This window comes from Pleurodeles waltl, chromosome 1_2, assembly GCF_031143425.1.
Source record: "Pleurodeles waltl isolate 20211129_DDA chromosome 1_2, aPleWal1.hap1.20221129, whole genome shotgun sequence".
In the NCBI taxonomy this organism is placed as follows: domain Eukaryota; kingdom Metazoa; phylum Chordata; class Amphibia; order Caudata; family Salamandridae; genus Pleurodeles; species Pleurodeles waltl.
Window position 1 is genome coordinate 796528095 of NC_090437.1, and position 27306 is coordinate 796555400.

The following is a 27306-nucleotide window of genomic DNA, read 5'->3' on the forward strand; positions in this document are numbered from 1 at the left end:
TAATAGATCTGCTTCATCATGCTCTAATAACGCCTGTATTTAAAAGGTTACTGTTAATTGCTGAGATCTCAGAGTTGTGCATGGTTTAAACAGTGTGATGCTGAGTACAGCTGCCAAAATACCATCTGCATATACACGTTTACCTGACTCTCTTTTTATTTACTATCTGTATTTTACATTAATCATGTGCTATTCAAATTTCCATACTCAATCCCTCACGGTGTTCACTGAGCCCGACTTTGGAATACAGGCAAAATGCACTTTTACTATTATACAAATTATGATAGAATAGAATGCTGCGATAGGAAAACAACTTACAAACGAACAAGCCTGGTTTATTAATGTACCAAAGGCCTGTATGCATGGGTTCCCAATCAGTTGTGACAGGATAGACTTTATGCTTCAATGAAGGTTACTAGAAGGTGTGTACAAAGTTGAAGAGCCCACAACTTTCCATGTTTTTTACTAAGCAAGCTTCACGAACCACAGAACTTGCAAAGCTTTAAAAAATGAGGGCATAGGGGAGTCCTGCTCTGCAACAGGAACTTTCCCTCTGCCACACAGGGCCAAAGGTTCACTGCTTGGCAGCCACTTACCTCTTAAGGTTTGGCATTTGCCTAGACCTTTTGTTTTTTGTTTAAGAGTCAAAAATACATACATATACTTACAGTGTTAGAGGGTTTTTCAGTCAGTCCTCTCTATCCATTGGCCTATTATAGTGTCGTTCTCATTGTACTTCCATCCACCACAGCGTAGAGCCTGGGGTAATAGGCCAGCCCACTCATCCACTATCTTCCCTCACTGTGAGTGTCAGCATGTTACATATCTTTAGAAAAAGTAATTTCCTTCAGTGTCAGGGACTGGTCGCCCATGGTGTCCTCTTTTTAATTCTTAAAAACATGTATTCATGTTTTTTTCCTTATTTTCTGTTGCCAGGGGCAACTGCTCCAGAGATATTCCTTCAGGGCCCTTGCTACCACGTGCAACCATATTTAAATATTTTTTGTAAACTTTTATTACAAAGCCCATTTCAAGGTGGCTTTCCTTGCCTAAGCATGGAATGATGAAGCATAGCAAAGGAAGCAAACATTGGCAAAGCAAATAGATCTGCAGGCAAGGGGAAGGTGGCAGACATGGCTGAGCAGCGGCTACTAAATGTACCTGCTGCAGCTCAGTGAAACACTCTTTCCTGTAGCATAAAGCCTCTTGCTCGCAGTCGCCTCGAAGACTCCATGTCAATGCGACACCTAAAACTCGTCTTTCATTAAATTACTGCATTCTGACACTTGTAATCTTGGTTCACTTAAATTAACCTAATCAGCTAGCACACTTGAAAACAATTATTTATAAAAAGGACTGGGGATGTAGTGTTTCATGGCATGAAATAATTTGGTAACACTAAAGCCCTCATTATAGGGCACTGGACCTTCTACGTCCCGTATAATTACTATACCATTATGTTTGCCTCTATAGATCGAAGAATTACCGTGGAAATGAGAGTTTCAGAACACGTTATTCTGAAAGCAGAGAGGAAATGTTTCCGCAGAGAAACTGGGTGCGGCAATACTACGTGCAGTAATACAGTATATTTTAGAATTAAAATGTGTGTGGAAACTCCTGCTTCTGCCCATACTAGGAGTTCCAAGACACTCAGAATGAGGCTCTAGGAGTAAACATTGTAATCACGAGCACCTGTCTCTTAGGATTGGCACGGCTCTGAGTGTACTTTGAATAAGCTATATTTCAACAAACATGGTTTCTGTTTGCAGCTAATCCAAACATGGATGAAGTCGGTGGTTCTTAGAGTTAGGCGTCATTCCACCGGGCCTTGCTAGCGACAAACGGACGATAGAGTCTGACCTTTGTAGTCACTGTTCATGGAGGAATCAAATACTTCGAAAGCACATCCATTTTCTTGTAAAGTATACTTACTTGTTCTTGTAAAGTCAGACGTGTTTTGTTTTCTTATCAACAGGGCAGAGTTAGCTGTACTGGAAGGCTGATGGTCCAGGCTGTCAATCAGAGGGGCCGCAGTCCTCGCACCCCAACTGGCCAGTCCCACATCAGAAGGTAATTTGCTTACATTTGCTCGATCAATTAATCGGCAGTTGTTCAGGTAAATGAGATGTGATGTATTTTCTGAGATAAAAGACGTGCCATTATAATTGTTTCACCAAGCTTAAACATGCCTCTCTTCGTTTATAAAGCAGATACTGCAAAGAAAACTTTGCTGCACTGTTCAAACCAAAAGTTTGAAAGTCCAAGCCCTCTGAGTTCAACATCTCTGTGGGCGGGCACTTTCAAACAGTATTATTTTTGTATTTTTTAAATCCTGATTTTATTTGAAGATGGCTACACCTGGGTCCTGTACTTTTTTCAAATTATAGGTGTCCCTATCTATGTCTTTTTTAAAGGCTGTGTCATGCATAAACCTGACTCCTGCAGGGAAAAATATTGAAACCGTGCAAACAAATATTTACTGATTTAGAATGGCAAGTATGGCGTAGTAAGGTATGCAAACATGTATATGTCACTTATGATTGCTGAAATTAAATAAGCACAGCTTAATGTTTACATTCATAGCTGAGTAGGGGTATGTTAGCTTTGGAAGTTGCATACAGATAAGGGGACACAGGAAGCAGACAGGTACTTTATTCAGGAACAAGCTACAGGTATAGAAACTAACCTAGGAGCTATGGTGTAACCAACTCAGCCCCCAGCTGTAGACTGAAACTTCAACTGACAGGAATAGAATACTCACAATGAGGACATCAGGCATTCCTCATGACTTACACTATTCCACACCAGCCTACAACAGAAGATAGAATGTTTGGAAGAGGCTCACACAGCAGTACATTTATGGATGTTTACAATTACAATACCTTTCTCACACTTGCTTGTTTGTCTAAACTTGCAGCTGAATGTACCCGGAGAAACTGATGCAGTTGTGTGGAAAAGTATATAAATCTACCTCCCTCTTTTCAGTAAGGGTATGATAGCAGGTGCATCTTCACATCCCAAAATATGCTCTACGTGAACAAAAAATAAAAAGATGCAAGAGTACAACCCACAACTCAATGGGGCGGTGACACTGGTCAAAGATGATGCATGATATCCTAAATGTAATATGCAACAAAATAAAGCGAAGGGTGTAGGTGTCTGGTAGGATGCTAGATGTTTGCATACCCTGTTGACAAATGCTTATCTCTGCCGTAAGTGGCCTTTGGGCAGTACAACATTCGGTGCACATCTCAGCACCGCTGTCATCAATATAACAGAGAACTGCATTACTGAACTCATATTATACCACCTTTCATCAACATAGGCTCCAGATGCGAATTCTCACTCCAAGGTTTTTCACATGTGATGCAATGACTTCAATATCACACACAGAACTAGAAGTTCTGAGGACGTCCTTATCCAGGGTTGAAACATGTGTTATCCTATATCATTGAGAAGCACAATTGATTGTATGAAAAAACACATCAACATTGAATCTTTAAACTAATCAAAATAATCAAACATTGAAGGCATGAATTCATCAATGTACGTCCTGGACAAGGCCACAATTATTACGGACTGTTAATGAATTTTTGGCTGTGCAACTGTTGCTTTATTTTTATTTATTTTTTAAATTGGCACATATAGGGTTAGGAGGAACAGGTGTATGCCAGGAAAGTTACTGAAGACGTAGCTTCACATTGTGTGTGATATTAGTTTTCTTATTTTAAGAAGTCCAGAATCTTCACAACGCACAATGCCTACACGTCTAGAGGTATATGAATTTTATAGGATTTATGCCCCACACCACTAACAGAATTTACTTTTTTGAAAGGTTCTATGAACAAATGTTTGGCACAGAACAAACCTTTGGTTTCATTCTCTTGGATATTAAAAGTCTGCCCTGGTGGAAGTTCACGTTGACTTGCTACATTGGTTTCTACTCAGCCTAGCTGAAGTGCTGTTTTTTAAGCAAACCCTATGTGCCCAGCGGCATAAAGCAAGGTATTTTCTAATTGGTAAAAATAAATACCGAATTAACTCAATGTACTCCATTAAACACAAATAACCAGTTTTGTATTGCACCTGGAATCAAATAAAAAAAATGAACAAAGCAGTTAACTCAATGTATGCTAAAACCTGAAGAATATGCGAAAACATGGTAAAAGTAGAAACCATTCCTAACTGGTGATGTTTTAAGATTTCATCCTTTTTTGGAAAGTAAGCCCAATTAATAAGTCTGCATACTATGGAGAACAGTTATTTTGTTACTTACTTGTTAGTTTTCGAGTGTGTTCCTGCCACTGGCTGATGTTTTTTGAGATGTGTATTTATACCTACAAGGAACCTTTACTGTGGCTTTTTTTTAAAGAAAATGCCAGACCTGAGGCAATGTCCCCTCATTCTAGCAGGTGAGCGGTCTCTCAATGAAAACAGCTGCTTGTCTCTTCTACTCCTTTAATTTATTCAAGCCCTTATCTTCCTCAAGTTCTGTATTACTGAATGATAAAAATGCTATTTACAGCCCAGGAACGCCAGTCAGGAGCCAGCACCAATACTCGGTTGGCGATCTCCCTTCCTCAGGTGATGCCCGATTAGTTCACTCTAACTCAGTAGTTCTGAGGGACTCTGCTAGCATTTTCCAAAGTATACTAAAAATGCAAACAGTCTTCCTCACCACACAGAATGGAGCGCCATTCTGATTGACAGCACACGCACCCAATGCTTGAGGGCATCAATATTTGCAGATGGGGACATTACCGCCACCCCCCTTTTTTCCAGCTATGGTTCGGCATGCTGCCCTCCACTACATCCCCATTCTCGAGCCCTTATTTAATGCCTGTACTGTATGTTGCAGGCTCTGAATGGTACAAGAGGTTTTTCGCCCATGACAGAAGGCAGACAGCAGCATGTAATGGGGGTGCATGTGGAAATTGCACAACAATATACACAAAGTCAAAAATACCAAGGGAGCAAAATAAAATAGACAGGTGGTTATTGGGGTATCACAAAGGATGGTGAGTATGGTTTTGTTAAAGTTTGCAAACATTGTGACTGTTCAGCAGGGGTAGGAATAATCGGGAGTGCAGCTAGTGATTTCAAAAGATGATAACACAGAGATGTTGTACGAGTGTATAAATCACTGGTGTGGCATCACATTGAATATAGTGTTCACTTTCATACTTTAAGTGGATACATTTAGATTAGAGACAGTCTAAGGAACTAAGACGGTGCAGTATTTACACAAGAATGCTTTTCAAGAAAGGTGCAAGGACTGACATCTGTGTTGTTTGTGTGAAAAGAGCGGATTCCAAATATAACTGAGACTTTTACAATGTTCTCGGTCATAAATACAGCAGCGTTGTGAAATTTCAAAAACTATGATCAATCACACCCTCCTTGCTTCACTCACAATAATTAAAGGGGTATATATTCAACATTATCCAGTAATAACCAACGTCTCCAACTTCTGAGCCCTTGCGTGACTGAGTACAAGAGATCTAAAGTGATGCACATTAATGGAAGAATGCATAACATTACACCCCTGGTCTACACGATTAGAGATAAACAAAGGAGAAGACAATAATTTTGACTTTTGTGTGCCAGGACAGGGACCGGATTTGTCTTTAGGCAATATGAAGAAAATTCCTATTATCTAAAATAAAAGACTACCGAACATTTCATGGACTGTTTACTGAAACTTCAAAATTCTGCCCCAAATTCCTCTAAATGTTGATAATTACAAAATAGGACTATGTCTATTCTCCCACTCATCCCAAATCTCACTCTACCACTATGATCTCCAAGATAACCCTTCCCTCCTCTATTCCTCCTGGCTCACCCCACACCTCTGTTTACTATTATAATCTCCCAAAAAACCCTACTAAATTCTCCCTCATGTGTATCTCCTTTGACTCATCCCAAACCTCATTTTACTACTATGATCTCCCTAATTGCTTTCTACAGACTCTTCCCTCACCATCTCTCCTTTACTCATCTCAAACCGCATCATACTACTATGATCTTCCAATTAACACTTTCTGGATTCTTCCCTCTTCTATCTCTCCATTATTCTATTCAATTCAACTAACAGACTCACATGTCCACACACTCAAATTAACTCATATTTCTGTATACTAATACTATACTCATATTTCCCTATACTAATCCACCACTAATCCTCCTGGGTTCTGGAGTAGCATACTACTTGCCAAAAAGCTCTTCAGCGCCTTGCCAGGAGTAATAAGCTCTATACAAGTACAATTACAATTACAATCCTTAATCGAAGGGGCAGGGAATCATTCACATCTAAATGTTTCCCAATTATAAGTTTTAATTGAGTTATTTTAAACCAGTAGGGTAGCAGTCAAGTACGCCATCTTTGTGTGAACTGTCACTAAACTGCCTAAGGCAACGAACACAATTGTAGGTCCACTTACTTAATTATTGTCTGTTAATTATTGTTTTATAATAATCCGGATCAATTCAAGTAAGTATGGTGGGGTGGAAGCAGAAAAAGTAACTGGATGTGTACTTGTACTTGTAAGGTTGCAAACTTATACAAGGTGACAATAAAAACCATTGTATATAATGCTTTTATAAATGTAAGCAACGTGTGCTTAAATCAGGAGGCCTACTTTTGGAATTCCATATACATTCGGGGAAGCACCTGTGAATGTGATATGTTTCATGAAACATACTCACATTTGTAAGTTTATTCAGCCGTTTCCCAAGGGGGGGTTGCCTGTTTTAATATCTGGCCTTACAAAGCTGTCACTTCACAGTTGAAGACAACTCTTCTGGTGATGTGGAAAGTGAGAACAGTTTAAACATGTCCGTCAAGCTTTATTCTATTAGATGCTTGGGGACTTGGCAGGGTGCAAAGCAGTTCAAAAGAAACACATTAAAATGTTGACAGGAATGCCAGTCCTCTCCATTATTAGGCCACTGGTTATTCACACAGAACCGCCAGGGACCGGCCTTCGGACCCCCTCATATAGGCAAATTCTACTAAATATTGAAATAGAATTTTTTAAAAATGAAATAGTGAAACACTACATGAAGACCCTCCTAGTAGGACACTGTACTCTAGCATGATTAAAGGAAAATAGTACAGAGGAGATTATGTACAGTGAGCTCGTGAGCCAAACATTTCACGAGCCGAGAGTGAAACAAATTATAGTTAATCCTGTAGAATGTAAGCACAGAGCATGACCGATCTGCACCTTACCCGCCCATTGCTGTGCAGATGCTGGGCCACAATTCCGCGCAGACGGCAACCGAAAGACAGTAAGGGACCATTCCACGGAGAACAAAGTCACTGTGAATAAGATGCATGTATATCTCAAGGAGAATGATGTTTTTTTTGCACTACATTCTATCTTCAAAGGCTTGAGGCTCGGAATAGCAAATGTGCACAACTGAGACATTTCCGGTTCTTCCCACCCACGCAGATGACCCTCTGATCCTGCCCAATGTTTGGTGTTTGTGGGTGCGTGGGAGACCGGGAAGGCAGCCAAAGGACGTTGTTTACCTATGGCATTTGGAATAGCACTATTTGTTTGACATTTGGCCTCATCAATTTTTTATTAAAACTTATTTTGTGAGCATCTGTCATACTTCTTTGTGTTGAACAGGTGCCAGCTGTTGGCTATATTTAGGAACTCAATGCAGCAACAGCTACTAAAGCAGAGAACATGAAAGGGGAACACAGAAACTGAACGAAACAAAATGGCAGCTCCTGTATTCTTCAGTAGGTCCATATATTGTACTGGAGCTTGGCGATTGGATTGTTTTACTGTCCTCCAATACTTTTCTAGCTCTCAATGTATTCTAAATCTAAAGTGAGATTAGTTTTATCTCCTTATGGACAATGGATTTTTCCCTTTGAAATGGAGTAAAATATTGCTTTTTTATTTACATTTATGTATGCCAGAGAGAGCTTTTGGGGGTTTTCAGCAGGAGAGGTACAGTGCAAGAAAAACTAAATGCATCTGTGCTCAGATGGTAACATAATTGCCATACAATTCAATGACTGAAGTCTAACTGCTGGCCAATATATATAGAGCACTTAACATGACGCAGGGTTACAAAGGCCATTTCCCGTGTTGCACCAGCTACACAGAGAACGTTTTCTAAAGGCATTACAGTTTAGGAACTGATGTTACATATCACTACACCGCTTTTCCAATTTTATTTTGAGACTTTATATAGCATGTCCTACTCCCTTGTTGATGTGAGATCGCTATCCAAACATGCAGATGTATATACAGGTATCACAGTCAAAGAGTACTACTTACTGGTATTTCAAATAATAAAGAAAAATACTCAAGAGTCACTAAAGTATGAGGCTTCTTCATAAATGTGCTTCTTAATATAAAGAGAATCTTCAAGTCATTCTTAGTCAGAAAGGGAATTCCAACTTAATGATTGCGATGAATTTTCTTGCTGAAGTTTAAATATGATGAGTAAGACATTGATTCTCTGAAAACTTTCTGATATGTTTACTGAGAAATCCTTAACTCCTTTTTTAAATATAAGGTAAGAAGTTGTTGTGTGCAGTGCTGAGGGATATGGTCCCAAATTCTCTGGCAGCTCCAGAGAAGGACTGGTTGAGCTTTTTTTGTTTCTTAAAATTCAGAAATTTGAGGGGCGCACTCCTTTGTCCCTAGAGTTTCTGGTATTACACAGGACTTCCTAATTGTGTGCTAAGCATGTTGTAGAGAGTTATATGATACTAGATAGACTTATAATAATACCAAATTCACTACATCACTCACCACTACATTGTCAAGGAAAGTATATCACTATATAGTTACCATTTTTACTAACCAGCAGTAATCTAGCATGTTTTGTTGCTTGCGGCAGTTGGATAACTCATATTATGAATCTTTACACACTGTCTCGCTTGTTGCAAATTTACTTTGTTTGGTCTCCATTGAACATAACTGAACTATTATAAAGTATAAATCTACATAACTTAAGCATTATTTGACAAAACATTATGACCTCCGGGGCTAATGTGGCGATACTTCTGCATTATGAGATTGGCGGGCTGGCTACAGCCAACCAGCCAATTTACCACTCATACCGCCATTGCGCTATGAGCCGCCGGGCCGGAGATGTCTATCTCCAGCCCGGCAGCCGGCATAGTACCGCTCATGGCATTATGAGGCGGCCTACCACCATGGTTTTTGTGGGGTTATGAAAACCATGGTAGTAGGCCCTACCGGTGGCAGGGAATTCCATCCCTGTCACCGGTAGGCGGCTCCCCCACCTCGCCCAACACTCACCTGACGCCCCCCCACTCCCTCCATCCAAACACACCCACCCGATACCCATACTAACCCCCACCCCCCTCCGATCCACTCACTCCCCCATACACTCACACACAACACAACTGACTCCTCCCCACCCCATTACAGTCGCAGTGCCCCTCACCCCCCTCCCCGCATACACGCACACAGACACCCACACGCACCAGGCATACACCCATTCACTTACACTGATATACACGCAGTCATTCACACACTGACATACACGCATTCATTCACACATAATTCCAGACATGCTCACACACATTCTTACAATCACACTGACATGCAGACACGCACTCACTTCAACATTTTTACACGCATTAACTCACATGCATACAACACAACACTCACAGACGCATTCACACACACACTCACACATTCATGCACACACTCAGACACACACACACACAACACCCCCCACCCTCCACCCTCCCACACCCTCCCCAGTCAGATGCCCAACTTACATTGGGTGAGGAGGTCTTCTGGCAGGGAACGGGAAGGTGCACTGCTACCGCCAGCAACGCCCGCCAGCAGAACACTGCCAGGCTGTATTACTGGTCATAATATGGCTAGCGACGTTCAACTGGCATGGCGGTGCTGGTGGTAGCAGCGCCAGGTTACCACCTTCCGCCACAATGAACACTGTTGGATTTCTGCCCTTATTGTGGCGGAAGTCAGGCAGTATGGTAGGTGGTATGTACCACCGATGTTAAAATTAGGGCCTATATCCTCTAAATCGACATAACTGAAGACACTTGATACAATAGAACACTAAGGGGGTTATTCTAACTTTGGAGGAGGTGTTAATCCGTCCCAAAAGTGACGGAAAAGTGACGGATTTACCACCAGCCGTATTACGAGTCCATTATATCCTATGGAACTCGTAATACGGCTGGTGGTATATCCGTCACTTTACCGTCACTTTTGGGACGGATTAACACTCCTCCAAAGTTAGAATAACCCCCTAAGTCCTAATAGAATCTCTAATTTGGTCCAGATACTTAACTCCTTTATAAAACAAATATATACTTTATTTCACACACTTATTCTTGTCCATCTTGCACCTAATTCATGAACAAAAGAGGTGCACTTAACTCTATTAATTATAGAATGATTGCTGTCTTGGATAGAGCATCAACAGTACTTACTAAGTTTATTCTCCAGTGTCTTCAGGATTGGGTGAAAGACTAATGCTTTTTTCTAGAGGGTGGCCAAACTCTCGGATTTTAACTCCGCAGAAGTTCATGGAGTTACATAGAAACTCCTTGCGATTCTACAGAGTCCCTCCAACGGATGGAAATATGCATGGCGCTGTGCAATTTAGCGGCAGTAATGTGAGCAGCACTAAAAAATAAGCACAACCAGCACGATGTGGTTGCAGCTCGAATAGAAACAAAAATACAATACAAAGTCCACTCAAGTGGCAGGAGATCTAGTTTAGAAGCAGCCCTCTGACTGCAACCGCCCGCGTTGGAAAATGGCGCTAGTGGAAGCCAAAACTCGCTCACACTCACTTTTCTGAAGCCTTGCAGGAAAAAAAATCCATGCAGCGATTGGCAGAATTTGGCAGGAACTCTGCATGACAAGAGTAACGCAGAGTCGCCATATTCCACCAATTCCATGGGCGCAATGAAACTCTTAATTTTATCTTAGGTTCAGATGGGTTTAGAAATAAATCACTCAATGACTGACATTATAATGGCTTTAGCAGTCCTAGTCCATAAGTATATCATCCATGAAAGGTCTAAGCTCTTTGTTTGTTGTTTCAGCTATGCTTTCTTATTTGGCAATGTTGATAGGAATACATTGTTATCTAAGTTATCTATCCTGATCGAATATTGAAACTTATTTTCTAAATAATTTGATTCAATTACATTCAGATAGCATGGTCAGAATTTGTTTGGGTGTAGCTAATCGGTTTTCATGAAATCACCTACCACTGGCTTCCATAAGAATGCATTTGACACCTTCATTATTCTGCCTTTCATAGATGCTATAGATATTTGACATAAACTGGAAGTAGTGGTATCATTTGGACCCAGCTGTGAGGATAAAAACACACAGGCCTATATTTATGGAAGGTTTGCGTCACCTTAGGACCATTTATTTTGGTGCTAAAGCGGCGCTAACCTAACTCCATATTTATACTTTGACGGTAGACCCGTCTAGCGTCAAAGTATTGGAGTTAGTGCCATTTTTAGGAAGTACCATCCCACCTTACGCTAATGAGATGCAAGGTAGGCGTTCCCTTCCTAAAAATGACCGCCTCCCCAGCGCCATATTTAACTCCTGATGCAGAAACGGCGCACCTGGGAGGCAAGCCTAAATAATGGCACTAAGCCCATTTAGCGCCATTATTTATTGGCACACAACTGAGTTAGCGCAGTTGTGCACCATTTTCCATAAATATGGGCAACAGTATTTAATGTATGCAGATGACATAGTTATTCTTGACCTAACACTGATAGTTACAGCTTTCCTTGAATAAACTACACAAATGTAACCTGGAAAATACACAACCAGAAACAAAATATTGGCAGTGTGATTTAAATTCCCAAAATGTAATCGAAAGTAGATGATAATAAAAATATTTAATACTGTACTCAGTATAACTATTGTAGAATAACTGTTACCTCAAGAATGAGATGGAAGCTGCAGTTTTCAGATCAAAGGTGTCCTTTCTTACCTTAGATCTTCTGAAATTATATAGAAATTTCTCTGGTCTAGATATTGAATGAATCTTGAAAGTCTGTTTAGCTAGAGCCAGATGTACTAAGAGGTAGGTCAAAAAAGGTGGTCGCAAATGGCATGCTAACATTTTGCATCTTGTCTCTGGATTTGCGAAGCAACCTGTGTACTAATAGGTCACATAAAAAAATCTCAGTTGGAGGTGTTCCTTTTGGTTTGGATGCAGACACAAGGATGGTGGCCTTCAAGGAACACCAGACCATAACCCCTGTGTTTGCCTTTCTAAAAGGACAACTTTTTTTGATGGGTCAGCCATGTTCCTTAAAGTAACTGGTGTGGTTTTTAAAAAGGAATAGAGGCTGGGAAAAATTCAGGAGCACAGACGGTGGTCCACCTGACCACTGCCTACTTCCCTGAGGTCACCTAACACCGCTTGCAAAGGGCAAGGCATCCTAGGGGGATACCTTCCCCTTTGCAAATCACTTACCACCTCCTTTGAGGTGTCAGTAACTGCTAAACCATTAACTTCTTAATGTGTTGCAACCATAGTTACCATACTGCATCAGGAGGGGGTGCCCTTTTCATGCTTCTTCCTTAATGCGATTCGGTATGGATCACTAACCCAATTTTGTTGAGTCAAAACGGCAGTAAGGCCAGTAGAGTGCATAATGCGTATGGAAAGCTCCTGGACTCTTACAGAGATAGGACGCTTTTACTCACTTTTTAATGAAAACTTAACAGGTTGCATTTTTTCCTTCCCTTTTGCACCCTTTTACACCTTTCTTGCATATCAAATACTGCAATGCAGGCTTTACACTGCTGATCAAGGTTCATCAACTGATCTCCAGGAAAACAAATTATTTCTGCAAGGCTATTACAGTGCATTGCTTACTGTAAGGAAATCTATGAAAAGGGACCACTGGAAATTATTCTAGTATTTATGACTTTAACGAAGATTCCTATGACGAAGAACCAGAACTACAAGTAAGTAACCTTTACATTTTGTGCATTACAAGGTTTGCGCTTAGAAAATAGCTTTGTACATCAGGCCCGTAATTTCCATTATTCTTTATGGTGCTATAACAACAATAGATATATTGAATAAGCACTATAGCATTCTCCTGTACAAGTGTCTTTGTACCATCTTTGATTTAAGGTAGGGGACATTGCAAACTCAGATTAGGCTGGACTTCAGCTGAAGTAGAACCTCCTTGTACGATGATAGAGCAATAATGACTGACTACTCTGCAGTTGCCACACTGAACATTTGTTTTGCAAACTAATATGGTTACAAACAACGTTACATCTGAGTAATCCTTAGCTTCAATATTTTAAGTATTGTGAAGGAAAGTACAGTACTAACATAAATAAATAAGATGTTTAATAGGTGTTCATTAAAAAAAAACAGACCGTACTGGATGCTATAAAAAGTCTTCATTCGAGGAAGATGTTAATACTGTAACAAATAAGAATGTGCAAAATACATTTAACATAATATATCAATTCATCTCTACATTTATCGGATACTCTGGCGTTTGAAACCAGGAAGCATTTTGTTTCAATTTGCCTTGATGCTGGTCTTGTTACACTAATTTGGGGCATCATGGGAGAATCACCAAAAGAACTCTTGTGAAGAGGATTTAGCAAATTTATGGTGCATCATTCCAACTTTAGCTCATAAAACAAATCTAAAACTGTTATTAAATTACTATAATGTAAGAATAAGAAAGAAGGATTTTGAATTGTGCACTGATCATCAAATGTTTTCAATCCTCTAAAACTGTACTGAGTTCCAATAACTATGCATAACTTTAAAAAAGTTAGATACCCTATCGGTTTCATTCTTTGCAATAATTGTGTTTTATTTGAAAGAAGATATTTTTGATACGAAGTCTGATTAACATTTTATTTTACTTTTACTTTTTAGTACCTTTGTAGGCTACAAACCACGTGGCATTTTCATTTTATTCTGCTAAATTTATGGATAATTGTGTCTGAATTTGTATTGATATTAACTAACTGAACAACTATATTATTACTACAAGCACGACTACTACTGGTCATGGTAATATGAATATAAATCCCAATCAATTTATATCAATATTTCTGTTTGAAATATACGTAGTGAACACATTTATTGGAAAGACCACCCCCCAAGACAAAGTAATGGTTGTGATAGGGAAAGGCAATAACTGACGTCTTTTGTCTTACTTAGACCAAGATCACGGTCCAGGGACAGCACTGAAGAGAATGAACCCATCCAGGAGCGGTTCTTCAGACCTCATTTCTTGCAGGCTCCTGGAGACCTGATTGTCCAGGAAGGAAAACTCTGCAGGATGGACTGCAAGGTAAGATTACAAATGATTCAGCTTCTCCTGCAGTAATAGGATACATATAAGCAGGAATAAATGGTAAAAATAACAAATACATCCGAGAAATAGTACAGCAGTCCCTACTACGGAACTCATCTGACTTAAAACAGAAATTACAATGAAGATACAATGGGGAGATCTGACAGATTCTAAAGTAATTTTATTTCTCCACCTTCTAAAAAATAACATTTTACAGGAGGTAGACAACTCAACATCTCAAATTATGTGAGTCTCAAAATGAGAATTAGTCAGAAAATGTCAGAAGGTTAATAGCAAAGGAGTCCTCTTGGGGCTGGTGATGACTTAATGCTTTGCTTCTGTGGGTGAAACACCGTGAGCAGGCAATGATCACCAAATTCCAGTTGCACTGCGGTCAAGCGATTGCAAGTTCCAGTAAATTCAACAGAATGTCGGGTATTTAGTGTCTTTAGGCTATTTCTGTTAATGAAGGTCAACCGCAAAGACTAGAAAATTGGCCTATAAAGGAAGGCAGGCGGTAGAAACATGCTGGAGTGTGTTTGTCCTTTTCCTACTCTTGGAGCAGGAAAAATACTCTGAAGAAATTCTAAAATAAGCTTATTTTATTTTAATCCAACTACTGCTCTTTTGGGTATCAACGACTTTTAATTTTGGCTGATTGGAAGTTTGTAAATGTTTGATGAGGCATGTTTCCATTAAGGAAGAGGACACACATAAACATGAAGGGTTTATCAGGATACCCTCTTGATTTTATTTTTTTGGCGGGGGCCCTAATTAATGTTAATTGCACACACACACACACACACACTCTCTGTCTCTCTCTCTCTCTCTCTCGTTTAGCTTTTTGTGCGTTCATTTCCAGTGCAACTGCTAACAGAGGGGCGACTTTAGCTGTGGAAACTTACATTTATGCACAAGTGGAAAGGAGGAATAGGGTGTTAAAGCACACAGGAAACATGGTGCTGCATCTTGACTAACTGACACTCTAGATGACAGCTAGCTGCCCATCCACAGTAGATTGTTCCCCAAAAAGGACTAAACCCGATGATGAAACCCACACATCATGGGTGAGGATTTGACCTCTTTTAAAATCAGATCACTCACCATCCACATATTTTGATCAGATTCCAGACAAGAGCACCTTAAATGATCCTAGACAGAGTGGTCAAAAAGAGGGAGCAGCATTGTATTGTATGTCCAGTGGAGGACACTGCCAATTCTGGGGCACCTCACAGAGGGCACAATTCACAAAGCTTTTGGTGCAACTGATTGCAACTAAGATGTGCAAATTCAGATATTGACAAAACAAAATCCCATTTCTAAGTCAAAGAATCAGGAACAGTGGGATTTGGCTTCGTAAATGTAACTTCTCTCGTGGAATTTCTGCTACTATGGTGGAATTATAGTGTAAGCGAATCTGTTCATAGGATGAGTTTTGTGGACGTTCCAGGGGTCTACATGCCAAAATAATAAATACCCAAAACTTGCACGATTATGGTTATTTGCTGGTATTTTAAAGGCAGTTTCCTATACAAAACTTCTTGAGATGTGGTCGTGTAAAGGCCAGGGGCAAATCTCTTTTCAGGATGAGGATGGGGAAGGAACATAACAATTATTAATGTGGGTGCAGTGAAAACTACTTTCTGCTGGAAAAATATTTTATCAAAAGAGAAGCAAAAGTAAGTTACACAGTGAAAATTCACTTTGTGTTAATATTTATGTAAGAAATGTTATATTGCGCTAATATGTCACCTTGCAGCCACGTCAGAGCAATGTGGAAATTGGAATAATGTAGACAGCAAACTCTTAAATCAAGGAAGAATAACAGAGCAAGATGAACCGTCCAGCAATGGGGACTGCTTTAACAACATGCCGAGAGATTCATTTTACCGGAGGAGTCAAAATGAATGGAGGAACTTAAGTGAGTCTAGGGCCCCGATTGTTTGATAAGGGTGGCGGTCTTGTGAACACAGCAGTGATAGATTAATGAATCCATGAAAAATATTTGATAAAGTATACTCTTACCCCACTAGGGCATCTTGGCAACCTAGTAAGACAGTGGGATAGATGTGCTTCCAAGTACGTTAAGAAAGTTGTGACTATCACCATCATATTCTTTGAGAATTCCTAAAACTTCAGAAAGGTAGTCATAACATAGGTATAGGCATGGCCACTGGAATTATGTGATTCTGTGGCTGCAGACTTTTCAGCATAATTATGGATTTGCCAATGTTCCCATTATTTGCTCTAAAATCTGCAGATTGTAACAACAAAGCATTTGCTTGTAGCTTAAACAAATCCGAAATTACACAATGTGTGGCCACCCCCATTGCTGCACAGTGGAAAGCCCTAGGCAAAGGTTGACTGGTGAGCTTTCAGTAGTTTATTACTGCATTTGGATGTTAAACTGCTTCTAATGAGGTGACACCTTTGCCCAGACAGTGTTAATATGTGAAAAAATTGCAAAATTATGAAGTAATGCTATCACAAAATGTGCTGAGTTAGTTCCAATAATTTGAGTTTTCTTGCTGCATAAATTAGTCAGATCTGCAGCATAATTTGGTCCTCCCCTCCAATTTCTAATCCGGCTCATGGACAGTTTGATGCTCGCTGGCTGCTGCCTATGCTTCCTCCTGAGGCCAGACTGCCCCGTGTTCACAATGTGGGTTTATTCCAGTGTTATTCTTTCCACCGCATTAACTGTTCGACCCCAAGCAGAATTTTTGTTTGTTTTCTGTTGAATTGATGACCGTAAAATAGTTTGCAAAATGTAATCTACAACCACACATGTTTAAGTGAAAAAATGCTATTGTGTATTCCAGTAGGCAAAGCTGAATAAGGCAGAAATGTCATTCCTGTCAACATCCTGTGAACCTTCAATTGTAAATATGTATAGCATAAATAACTGAACATGTTATCATCTAATACTATTCGAACTACGTTTCCACCACACTCCCAATTATTACGTGGTTTCTCAACCACACCCCATTGTGTTTTATGCAGAGCTCTTCTTGTACGTGAGGCTCGTGCTACAATAAACATGTTCACTCTAAAACGCTCCATAGCTACTTGGAGGCCACCCTGACTCTTTAACACGCTTAACAAAAATAATGTCAAATAAATATGATAACATATGACTATTCCGGACGAGAGCACTATAGTAGTAAAAGAAAGGCTGTAGAAGATATGTTGATAGTCATAAGCTATAGTTGGTCTCTGCCCTCGTATTTTTCTCCTGTGACCTACCCTTTCAATAGCCAGCCACTCGGTCCATATGGTAGGTCTTCAAAATTAAAAAATAGATGTCGCTTTAATGCCCTTTGATACTTTTTAGTGCGGAAGAAAGTTGTCAAAATATGTCGGATTGTGAAATTGGTAGGGAGGGTAGCAACACAGTTTAGCAAATGCTTGGTGTATTAGGTACAATGAAAACAGATTCCCTCGGGGACTTGTGCCCGTGTATCCTCTGCGTGGCGCTGTACAGTGTTTCTGGCGCAACAAATGCACATGCAAGGGGCGTTAGTGATAGTAGCCAAACAGACGGGCACGCGCCAGCAGGTTCTCCTGGAAGACATGCGTACAGTGACTTACACGTTTGTCAGTGGCGGTGGATCATTTCAAGAACACACAAAGGCTCTCACATCCATTCATTTGCATGTTTTGCACAACTTAAGAGTTTAAATACACCTGAGTACCTTGCCTTGGGGAGCTAAAAGAAGGCGACACTTAAATATTAACAAACATCTCCAATCCACTTCGCAAGGGAAAATAAAATACGTCGGACTGCATTTGCCTTTCCGACTCATGAAAGTCTCTCACAAATAAAATGTTTCTCCTTACTTGAAAAAATCGTATTATAAAACGTGTATAAAGTATGGATCTTAAAAATGTGGACCAGAACCAGTACCAGGGCACATTAAAGAGCGCTTTAAGTGTGCAGACGATCGGAGGTTCATGCTGTAAAAATGTGCTGGCTGGGCGCTGTAATTGTTGCCTGTGCTTCGCTCAGATACGTAGTTTCTGCAAAGGAAAGGCGTGTTACCTTTATTTCTATAATACCATGCCATCTCTTTCCACTTCAGGCATCTGAGCCCAGGCACTGGCAGCCCCTGTAACACGCGTTGCACCTGTTTAGGCAGTGCACACAAAGTTCACAAACGTTCGCCTGGGCTTGGGTAGAGAGACACCTTGATTTTCTATTTTGTGTCTCTTTAACCAGGTTCAGCTGCAACGATAAGGTAGTCATCTCATGCAGGGTGTGATCCTTCCGGGTATTATGATCCTTTCAGTCTGTCCCTTTCATTTCAGAGACATGTATGTTAGTGCTTGCTCATGAGCAGTGGAATGTTCACATTAGCACTTGTGAGCCCAGTTCCTTCTCTTCCCCCAGTGGAGTTTTTAGCCATTTATTGCATTAACTGAACTTTATTTTGTTTCTCACAAGACTGCCAAGTGGCTGGGTCACTTGTGATACTAAGGCCAGTCCAGGCCTTTCGGTAACCTATATGTTACATTCTGGGGCTTGTAGTTATGCTTTGAACACTGGCATTATAGACTAAAACATCCATCATGCATAGTGACAGTGGCTAAAAACGCAGAATTGTCTGAATATCACAATGCTTGAAACCTCTTGGCAGCTGTGTTTTTGAAAGTTTACATCATGGTTTCATCCAGTTTAAAAATGATGTTTCTCATACAAAGGGCTGCCCTGTTGACATTTTGTTAGAGCTCACTCCTACTCATCATGCATTCAAGCAAGAATTGGGAGAGCCAACTGATTTGACTTGTTCATAGTGCAAAGGTTGGCATCGAGCTTCACTACCACACAGCACAGCTACAACGTAGCCAGCTTCACTGCACTCTTGATATGGTGGTATGTGACGGGGACAGAGCAGGGGGAGAGACACAAGATTCTGTCACACGCCACACAGAACAGAAACAAAACAGGAGGCAACTCTGCAAGATCCTCTTTCTCACAAAATGAGTACAGCTGGAACATCAGAAGTGCGCGCGTATTTCCCTCACAAAACAGGAGCAGGTCGAGCAGCAATAGTGGAAATACCCTCTTGTCACAGAAGGTGCAGCGCAAGTTTTTCTCTTTTACACAACAGGTACAGTTTGTGCAGCAGCACTGCAAGCTTCTCACTCTAGGGACTGGTACAAATCGAGTAGCAGCCACGCAAACATTTCTTTTTCTTACAGAACAAGTGAAACATGACAGCAACAAAACACATTTCTCTGTTCCAGAAGACAGTCAAAGTAAAGGCTAGCAGCATGACAGCAGTAGAGGAAGCTTACACAACTCCAGCACATGTGCAGTTGAGGTGTTTTGGCATGTAGGTTAACACACAAAACTGCAGCAGGTGCCTAATCCACTGTGATAAGTCTGTAGGAACATGAGTGAGTGAATATGTGAGTGCTGCCACTACTTTCAGGTGGCATTCCATATCTGCACACTTGCTGCCACACTCGTTCTCACAATGTTGTCCGACAATGAAAGTCCAGCTCCGGTCAATGTGCATTCACTGCTGCAGTTCTTGTCGCTGTTCATTCCTGCAATCTTGCTGCTGGTAAATCTTGTAGAGCCTACTGCTGCTATTCCCATGCCTATTTGACAGTGAACCTTAGAAGCCTCAGGCCGAGGCATTGCTGTACCCAAACAGACATTCTCTATTTACAGTGTGAAAGCCACAAGAGAAGGAGGGTGTTGCCCACCAAGGCACTTTAAAGACTAAATGGCAATTAAAGGACCTCTGTCTTTCTTTTTCTCCTCTTCCCTTTCTTTCCTTACCTCTCTCGTGTTCACCTCTTCTGCATTTCATAAAACCTCCCTCACACTCTTCGTTCTTAGCTACCTCTCGCTTGCCCTTGTTTCTTCCACCATTCTCTCTTACACATATGATGTATTAGCCACCTCCTTCCATACTTCCTACTATTGCCTACTCCTATTTTCCTGCCCACAATCCATGGCCACTTCAAGGATTTCTTTGGACCACTCCCTCTAGCAACGGTGCCACATTTTCTGTTTGTACTGGATATATAAAGTGCCATCCAATTGGGAGCCCTGGCATCCACTTAGTATTTCTTGCCCTCATGCATTGCTCCTTCCCTCTCCATGCTCTCCCACACAATCCCCTCTTTTGCAAACCTCCCTTGAACTCTTTAGTCTTCCTTCCTTTTCTTCAGCTCATGCTTATCCCATATTCTCCTCTCTTAACTCCACTTCTCTATCTCTTGCACTTTCATTTGTTCACCCCATCCCTCTCCATCCTTTAACATCCTGTTCCCTCTCTCACCCCCTCATTTGTCTTGAACTCACTACAAACACATATGCCCTACTCCCATCTTAATCATGATCTCTCTATTTTATCACAGCTTCCTTTCATAATTGGTCTGGTCTAAACCTAACCACACAAACTTCTTTCTAAAATCCTTGTGTCTCGCACACTAATTTTACCAATCCATTCTCACTTAAACACTCACACCCTCCTCTCACATACATGCTTCGCCCACTGCACCCAAATAGAGCTTTCAATTTCTCCCCAGTGCTCCTTTCCCTTGACGACCCCTCTTAATCTTCTCATATACCTTCTTCCTCTCTCTCCTCTATCACACACTTTTACGTCCTTGTTAGAAATGGGGTCTCTATTTGGCAGTCAGTTTGCACTCTGTCCAAGCAGGGACCCTCACTCTAGTGAGGGTAATGGAGATACACACCTAGGATAACACCTGCTCACTCCCTTGGTAGCTTGGCACAAGCAGTCAGGCTTATCTCAGAGGCAATGTGTAAAGTATCTGTACCAACACACACAGTAATACAGTGAAAACACTACAAAATGGACACCACACCAGTTTAGAAAAATAAGCAATATTTATCTAAATCAAACACGATGAAAAGCACAAAAATCCAACATACACAAGTAAAGTTATGAATTTTCAAAATAATAGAATCTTACTCCATAGAAAACAATGAAAACGTTGTTGTTACACAAAATACCTGTTTTGCATCAAAAAGAAAGCCGCAAGGCCGAGCGTGCATCAGAAAAGTCAGCGAAGCGTAGATTCCTTACTCGCAAGTGAGGCCGTGCATTGTTTCTTCTCAGGTTGGTTAGGCGATGCGTCGTTTTTTCTTCCGCAACAGAGCGATGCTTTGATTTCCGGATGGGGAACCTCAGATCCGTGCAGGTTCACAATGATTTTGACACCCAGCGATGATGCGTGAGAAATCTGGCCGCGCTGTGATGGAAAACTGCACTGCGTGGGGTTTGCAATGGTTTTTTATCATCTGCAAGCGGGTGTTGTGTTGTTTCTCCAGCCGCGATGCAGGTGATGCATTGATTTCCTAGCCGCGAGGAAGGTGGTGTGGCGTTTTTACAGCCGCGTTGCAGGTGGTGCACCAAAAGTTTCCCCACACGGCTTCCTGTGCGTGGATTTCAGTCCTTGTTCTACCACCTTCACCTTTCAAGGGCCCAGAGACTGGATAGAGCACCACTTGGCAGGGCAGGAGTCTCAGCAGCGAGTCTTCGATGACCCTGAGACTTCAAAACAGGAGTCAAGTTCAGTCCAAGCCCTTGGAGACACTTCACAAGCAGAAATATACCACATAGTCCAGTCTTTGTCTTCTTTCAGGCAGAAGCAGCAACTGCAGGCTAACACAGCAAAGCACAGTCACAGGCAGTACTCCTCCTCCAGCTGTTAAGCTCTTCTCCTTGGCAGAGGTTCCTCTTGGTTCCAGAAGTAATCTGAAAATCGGGGGTTTTGGGTCCACTACTTATACTTCTTTCTGCCTTTGAAGTAGGCAAACTTCAAAGAAAGGTCTCTGTTGTTCATAAGATCCTGCCTTGCCCAGGTCTGGCTCCAGACACACACCAGGGGGTTAGAAACAGCATTGTGTGAGGGCAGGCACAGCCCATTCAGGTGTGAGGGACTACTTCTCCCTCCACTCTAGCCCAGATGGCTCATCAGAATATGCAGGCTACAACCCAGCTCCCTTTGTGTCACTGTCTATTGGAGATTCACAAACAGCCCAACTGTCAGTCTGAGCCAGACAGATAACACACAAGCAGGCAGAGTCACAAAATGGTTTGAGCAAGAAAATGTCTACTTTCTAAAAGTGGCATTTTCAAACTAACAATCTAAAAACCAACTTGACTAAAAGATGTATTTTTAAATTGTGAGTTCAGAGACCCCAAACTCCACATTTCTGTCTGCTCTCAAAGGGAAACTGCACTTCAAAGATATTTAAAGGCAGCCCCCATGTTAACCTATGAGAGAGATAGGCCTTGCAACAGTGAAAACCGATAGGACTTGTAAAACACATCAGTACATGTCCCACCTTTAACCTACACTGCACCCTGCCCATGGGGCTACCTAGGGCCTACCTTAGGGGTGCCTTACATGTACAAAAAAGGGAAGGTTTGGGCCTTGCCTGGTCGCATTGGCAAGTAAAACCTGCACACACAGACACTACAGTGGCGGCTCTGAGCCATGTTTACAGGGCTACTCATGTGGGTGGCACAATCAGGGCTGCAGGCCCACTAGTAGCATTTGATTTACAGGCCCTGGGCACCTCTAGATCACTTTACTAGGGGCTTACTAGTAAATCAAATATACCAGCATGGATAAACCAATCACCAATGCAATTTACACAGAGAGTATATGCACTTCAGCACTGGTTAGCAGTGGTAAAGTGTCCAGATTCCTAAAGCCAACAAAAACAGGTCAGTAAAAATAGAAGGAGGGAGGCAAACGTTTTGGGGATGACCCTGCAAAAAGGGCTGGGTCCAACAGCCCTTTACACTCAACCTTCTTTTGTACACGACCCTTGCTTTCGCACCTTTTGTTTCCTACACATATTTTCATGTTTTCTCTTTTGCACTTACTGAGACACACACATGTCAAAGATGACTGTGATTTTATTCTCTTCATCACCAGTGCAAATGTTGAATGAACATTTTTCAAATGTACTAAGGTGATAACAAAGCAATATCAACTTGGAGGACCAGCTGATGATGTGTGAAGAGAAACTCCTATGGAGAATTGTTGACTTCAATTAATACAGTGATGATTTCAAAATGAGACCTGGCTATTTGGTTGTGAAACAGAAACAAAATAAAGGCTTGGGGTAATTTCCAAATACCTGGACATTGTGCTGGTTCTTTCGTTTTCCATGTATTGAGGAATAAAAGTGACCTACTAATTCAGTATTATTAGAAGAAGTCCTGCCAACTACTATGCAACTGAGCTCATGTCAGGTACGCACGTGCTGGCGTCATTGAAAATGCTTTAAATGTGTGCATACCATGCATTTCCAGTCTCAGTGTAACACTTGGTAAAAAAGTTTAAGGGTAAGGGCAGCCATCGAGTCAATAGTTGGATGTCAGTACTCAAAAAACAAACAAAAGGCCCAATGTACAAAGCATTTTTGTAGTCGCAAATGCTCCATTTTGGAGTTCGCAACTGCAAAAATGCTTTGTGTAATGTACTAAACCCATTTTAGGAGTCTGTAACTTTTTTCCAAATCTGAAAATTGGCTTAAAAATAGATAAGGGATCAGTATTTGGAAGGGGTGTGTTGTGGATGTCCCTCCCAAATAGTGATTCCTATCCATACGTGTCAGTTGTTTATGACTGAAATAGCAGTCATAAACTATTGAAATGTTACCGAACCCTTTGGGCATGGTAAAAAAGGCCTACTGGGGAGGAGGCAGTGGTCCAAGGCATCACTGTCTACTCTCAAACTATTAAAACATAGGGGCATATTTATAAAAAAGACATACAGCGCAACGCAGCAAGTCACCTTGCAGCGCTGCACTGCATGACAGGGAAAGGGGAGAAATGCACCATATTTAGGTCAATACAGCACATTCCTGTCGCTTCCCCGGTGCTGGCGCCCTTTTGGCTGAGTTGCACCAATGCATTCACCTGTGCACCCTGGTACAGTGGTGCCTCCTCTGCAATCAGGATACAGCACATATAGAAAGAGAAAGTAACATAGAGAAATAAACATATTTCTCCTTGCTACACCTCCCCTGGGAAGGTGTAGAATTTTGGCACATTCCCAGGTTTACCAGTTCTGGTGAATCTGGGAATGCATCAAAATCCGTGGGAGTTGCGTGGTAACACCCATGCAAAGCCCATGGAATGGACTCCCAAGGCTGAATAAGGCAACGCATCGATTTGTGTTGTGTTGTTTTACTCCAGATTTATGAAGTCACTCAAGGCCATGCAAAGCGGCCTCGCGTGACTTTATAAATTGCATTTGGGGTTTGCATCATGCATGTAGCATGTTGGGTGGTGCAAATGTAATGCAACCCCCCTCATAAATATGCTCCTCTTTTTTTTTTTTTTTTTTATAAATGTAGCCCCTTTTCCTTTAAGAAAAACGGGCTAAATAATTTTTTATTTTTTATTTAAATAGCGATCATATACATTGCGGACTCTGGCTTCGGAATCTGTTTTCCGTAGGCCTCGGAAAACCTGGCTGTTTTCTTCTTTTTTTTGTCAGCCATACCTGAAGTTCCTAGCGCCGGGACACTCCTCTGAGTTGCTGCGCGCTTTACAAAACCCGCTCATTTATTCATGGTCTGCAGACCTCAGCAGGCTATCATCCTTGTCCTGGTCACCAATCGTAGTGAGTCACAATTTGCGACCTACTTCATGAATACTGATCAGGTAGGTCAGGTTGTGACTCACTACGATTCAGAATTTTTTGAACCGACTTATTAGTACATAGATCTGACCACAAAATTCCACACTGGCCACAAAAACACTGGTCGCAATTTGCAACCAGTATTTAGCTACCCGTGTTTCATGAGGATGGCCCTAAATCCCTAAACTTGAACTTGGTATAAATATACCAGTGCTCTTTACCAAAGCTTCCCATTTGTCTGTTTCGCAGGTCAGGCACCATGCTGAAGCTGTATATAGCTCTTTCATCCCCCTGAAAATCCAGTTGACATCCCTTTCATTTTGTTTCAATCGGTGCTATTGTACCTGGATTTCTACCAGAGACTGAGGTGTAGTTGGTCTATATTTTTGTTCACAGTCAGAGACCCTCGTGCTTTTTCTCTGCTTAGTGCAAGCTGAGCTGTGGATTATACTTCCACTCATCAATGCAGCTTAGCTTTGGGGAGCATCAATAATTCTTTGGTCATTCTCACTCTCTGCGGTGGCCTCTAGCTGTTATTTATTGATTACTTGTGTCTTTATGTCGTTTAAACTGTGCTTCTGTGGTCACCTTTTGGTTTGTGGGCAGAGGCTTTGCCTTTTCTTTTAACAATTTCACTAACTGTGTTAACTGCCTGTCATGTTTCTGGTGAGCTCTCTGTGGCCTTTGATTTCCGGAGAGTTGTATCTAAATGGTGCCTGAGCTATGGTTCTGTGGTCAACCTCCCCACTTGGGTTTCATGGAAGGTTGGTCTTGTTTTATAGGGGCCGCTGCTTCCAGTAGGTCATGTTGGCCTGGATTTACTAACACTTTTCAGTTCCTTTGCATCACAAAAGTGATGCAACTATCTATGGATTTTGATGCAAATCGCTATCTACTAAAATTTGTAGATAGGAATTTGCACACAAAAATTACACTTCCTCAAGGCAGCCTTTGACAGTGGGACAACTCTCTACATTTTTCCAACTTTGAATGTGTGCTGCACTGAACAGTGCATATACAAAGTGGGAATATTATTAAAGCAGACGTTTGCACTGGAATACACCCCCTTCTAGTACAGAACCTATGCTTGATATAATACACACATCCTTCACTATGAGGTAATGGTCTGTGCGCTAGCGCATGGCAGCTAAAAGTGCCCCTGAGGTGGGTGAGAGAAGCACTGCGTCATATCTTAGAAGATATGGCAGTGTTTTTCTATCACCATTTGATGCATTAAGCCAAAACCTAGCAAATCTGCTTCCTAGTGTCTATTGGTCTCTTCTACTTACACTCCATCTTTCTGATGGGTCTGGCTCGTGAGGCAGATTGGAGGCATAAGTCAAACGACTTTTTAGGGTTGGTTCAGTTAGGAAACTTAACCTATCATGGATGGGGAGGTGCTTGGAGAGGTTTGCGTGTGATGCAACCTCTAAGTGTGCAGCTGTACCTCATATCAGCTGTGACTTTATTGCAAATTGGCTTTTATTGGCACCATCTTCCACTGTTAAGCCACTTAAATATAATGTAGCAAAGAGTGGCTTAGTTTTGCTTAGAAGTGTGTGTTTCCTTTGAGTCTCTAACATGAGGCCTGTATAATAGATGAGTTGAATGTTCAAGCTGTGGAGAGAGTGAGTATGTGGGCCGGCTTGTGTGTGCAAGTGTCCATTTTTCTGCATGTGCACGTGGTGGTAGCTCAGTATTCTAGATGTCTTTCCCACTGACATCCTAGATCGTTTTCTTCTGCCAGAATCCCATTTTTGTGTTGTCCATAATTATGTGTCAACTCCAGTATGTAGTTTGGTAAAATGATGTTTGTAGTATGTGTTGATGTAGATGCACATGCTGTGCATACTCCTGGAATCTAGTGTTAGGCTTGAAGATTTGCAGCTTGTTTTTTTGCAGAGGATTCTCTCACGACACAGTGTATATGGTGACTCCTCCTTATGTGTTGTGAATGGGCTCAGACTCCATTTTAGACCTTTTTTTCTGCCATTGGGTTTGGCTGTGACGACCAGAGCTCCTGAATCAAGATGCCCTTTAATGCTTTCTTTCATCATTCATGGTCTTTTTTTGACTCTGATCAAAGCAGAAAACAACATACACTGCTGACTCACTTCCGAGAGCTCCATGACACCAAGGATCGACAGACATTTCACTACTGGACCTTGTGTCTGGCTAGGGGCCTTGCGCCCTGAAACCTCTACTCAATGTTTTACTCCTTCGAGAATTCATAGATGGTGATGGAACAGACCCAGGTTCAACACTGACCCCTCTCTATGGCTAAATACCCCTGCCTGACC

The 27306-nt window shown here is 41.4% G+C and overlaps 1 protein-coding gene across 8 annotated transcripts in view; it reads left to right on the top strand.

Moving 5' to 3' along the window:
- Nucleotides 1–27306, top strand: part of PALLD (palladin, cytoskeletal associated protein) — an 847172-nt gene that overhangs the window by 767923 nt on the left and 51943 nt on the right. For all 8 annotated transcript variants that reach the window (XM_069244048.1, XM_069244031.1, XM_069244040.1 and 5 more), the window contains 2 exons: nucleotides 1976–2070; nucleotides 14221–14353. In XM_069244048.1, coding sequence (XP_069100149.1) covers nucleotides 1976–2070; nucleotides 14221–14353 — 228 coding nt within the window. The remainder of the gene's footprint in view (nucleotides 1–1975; nucleotides 2071–14220; nucleotides 14354–27306) is intronic.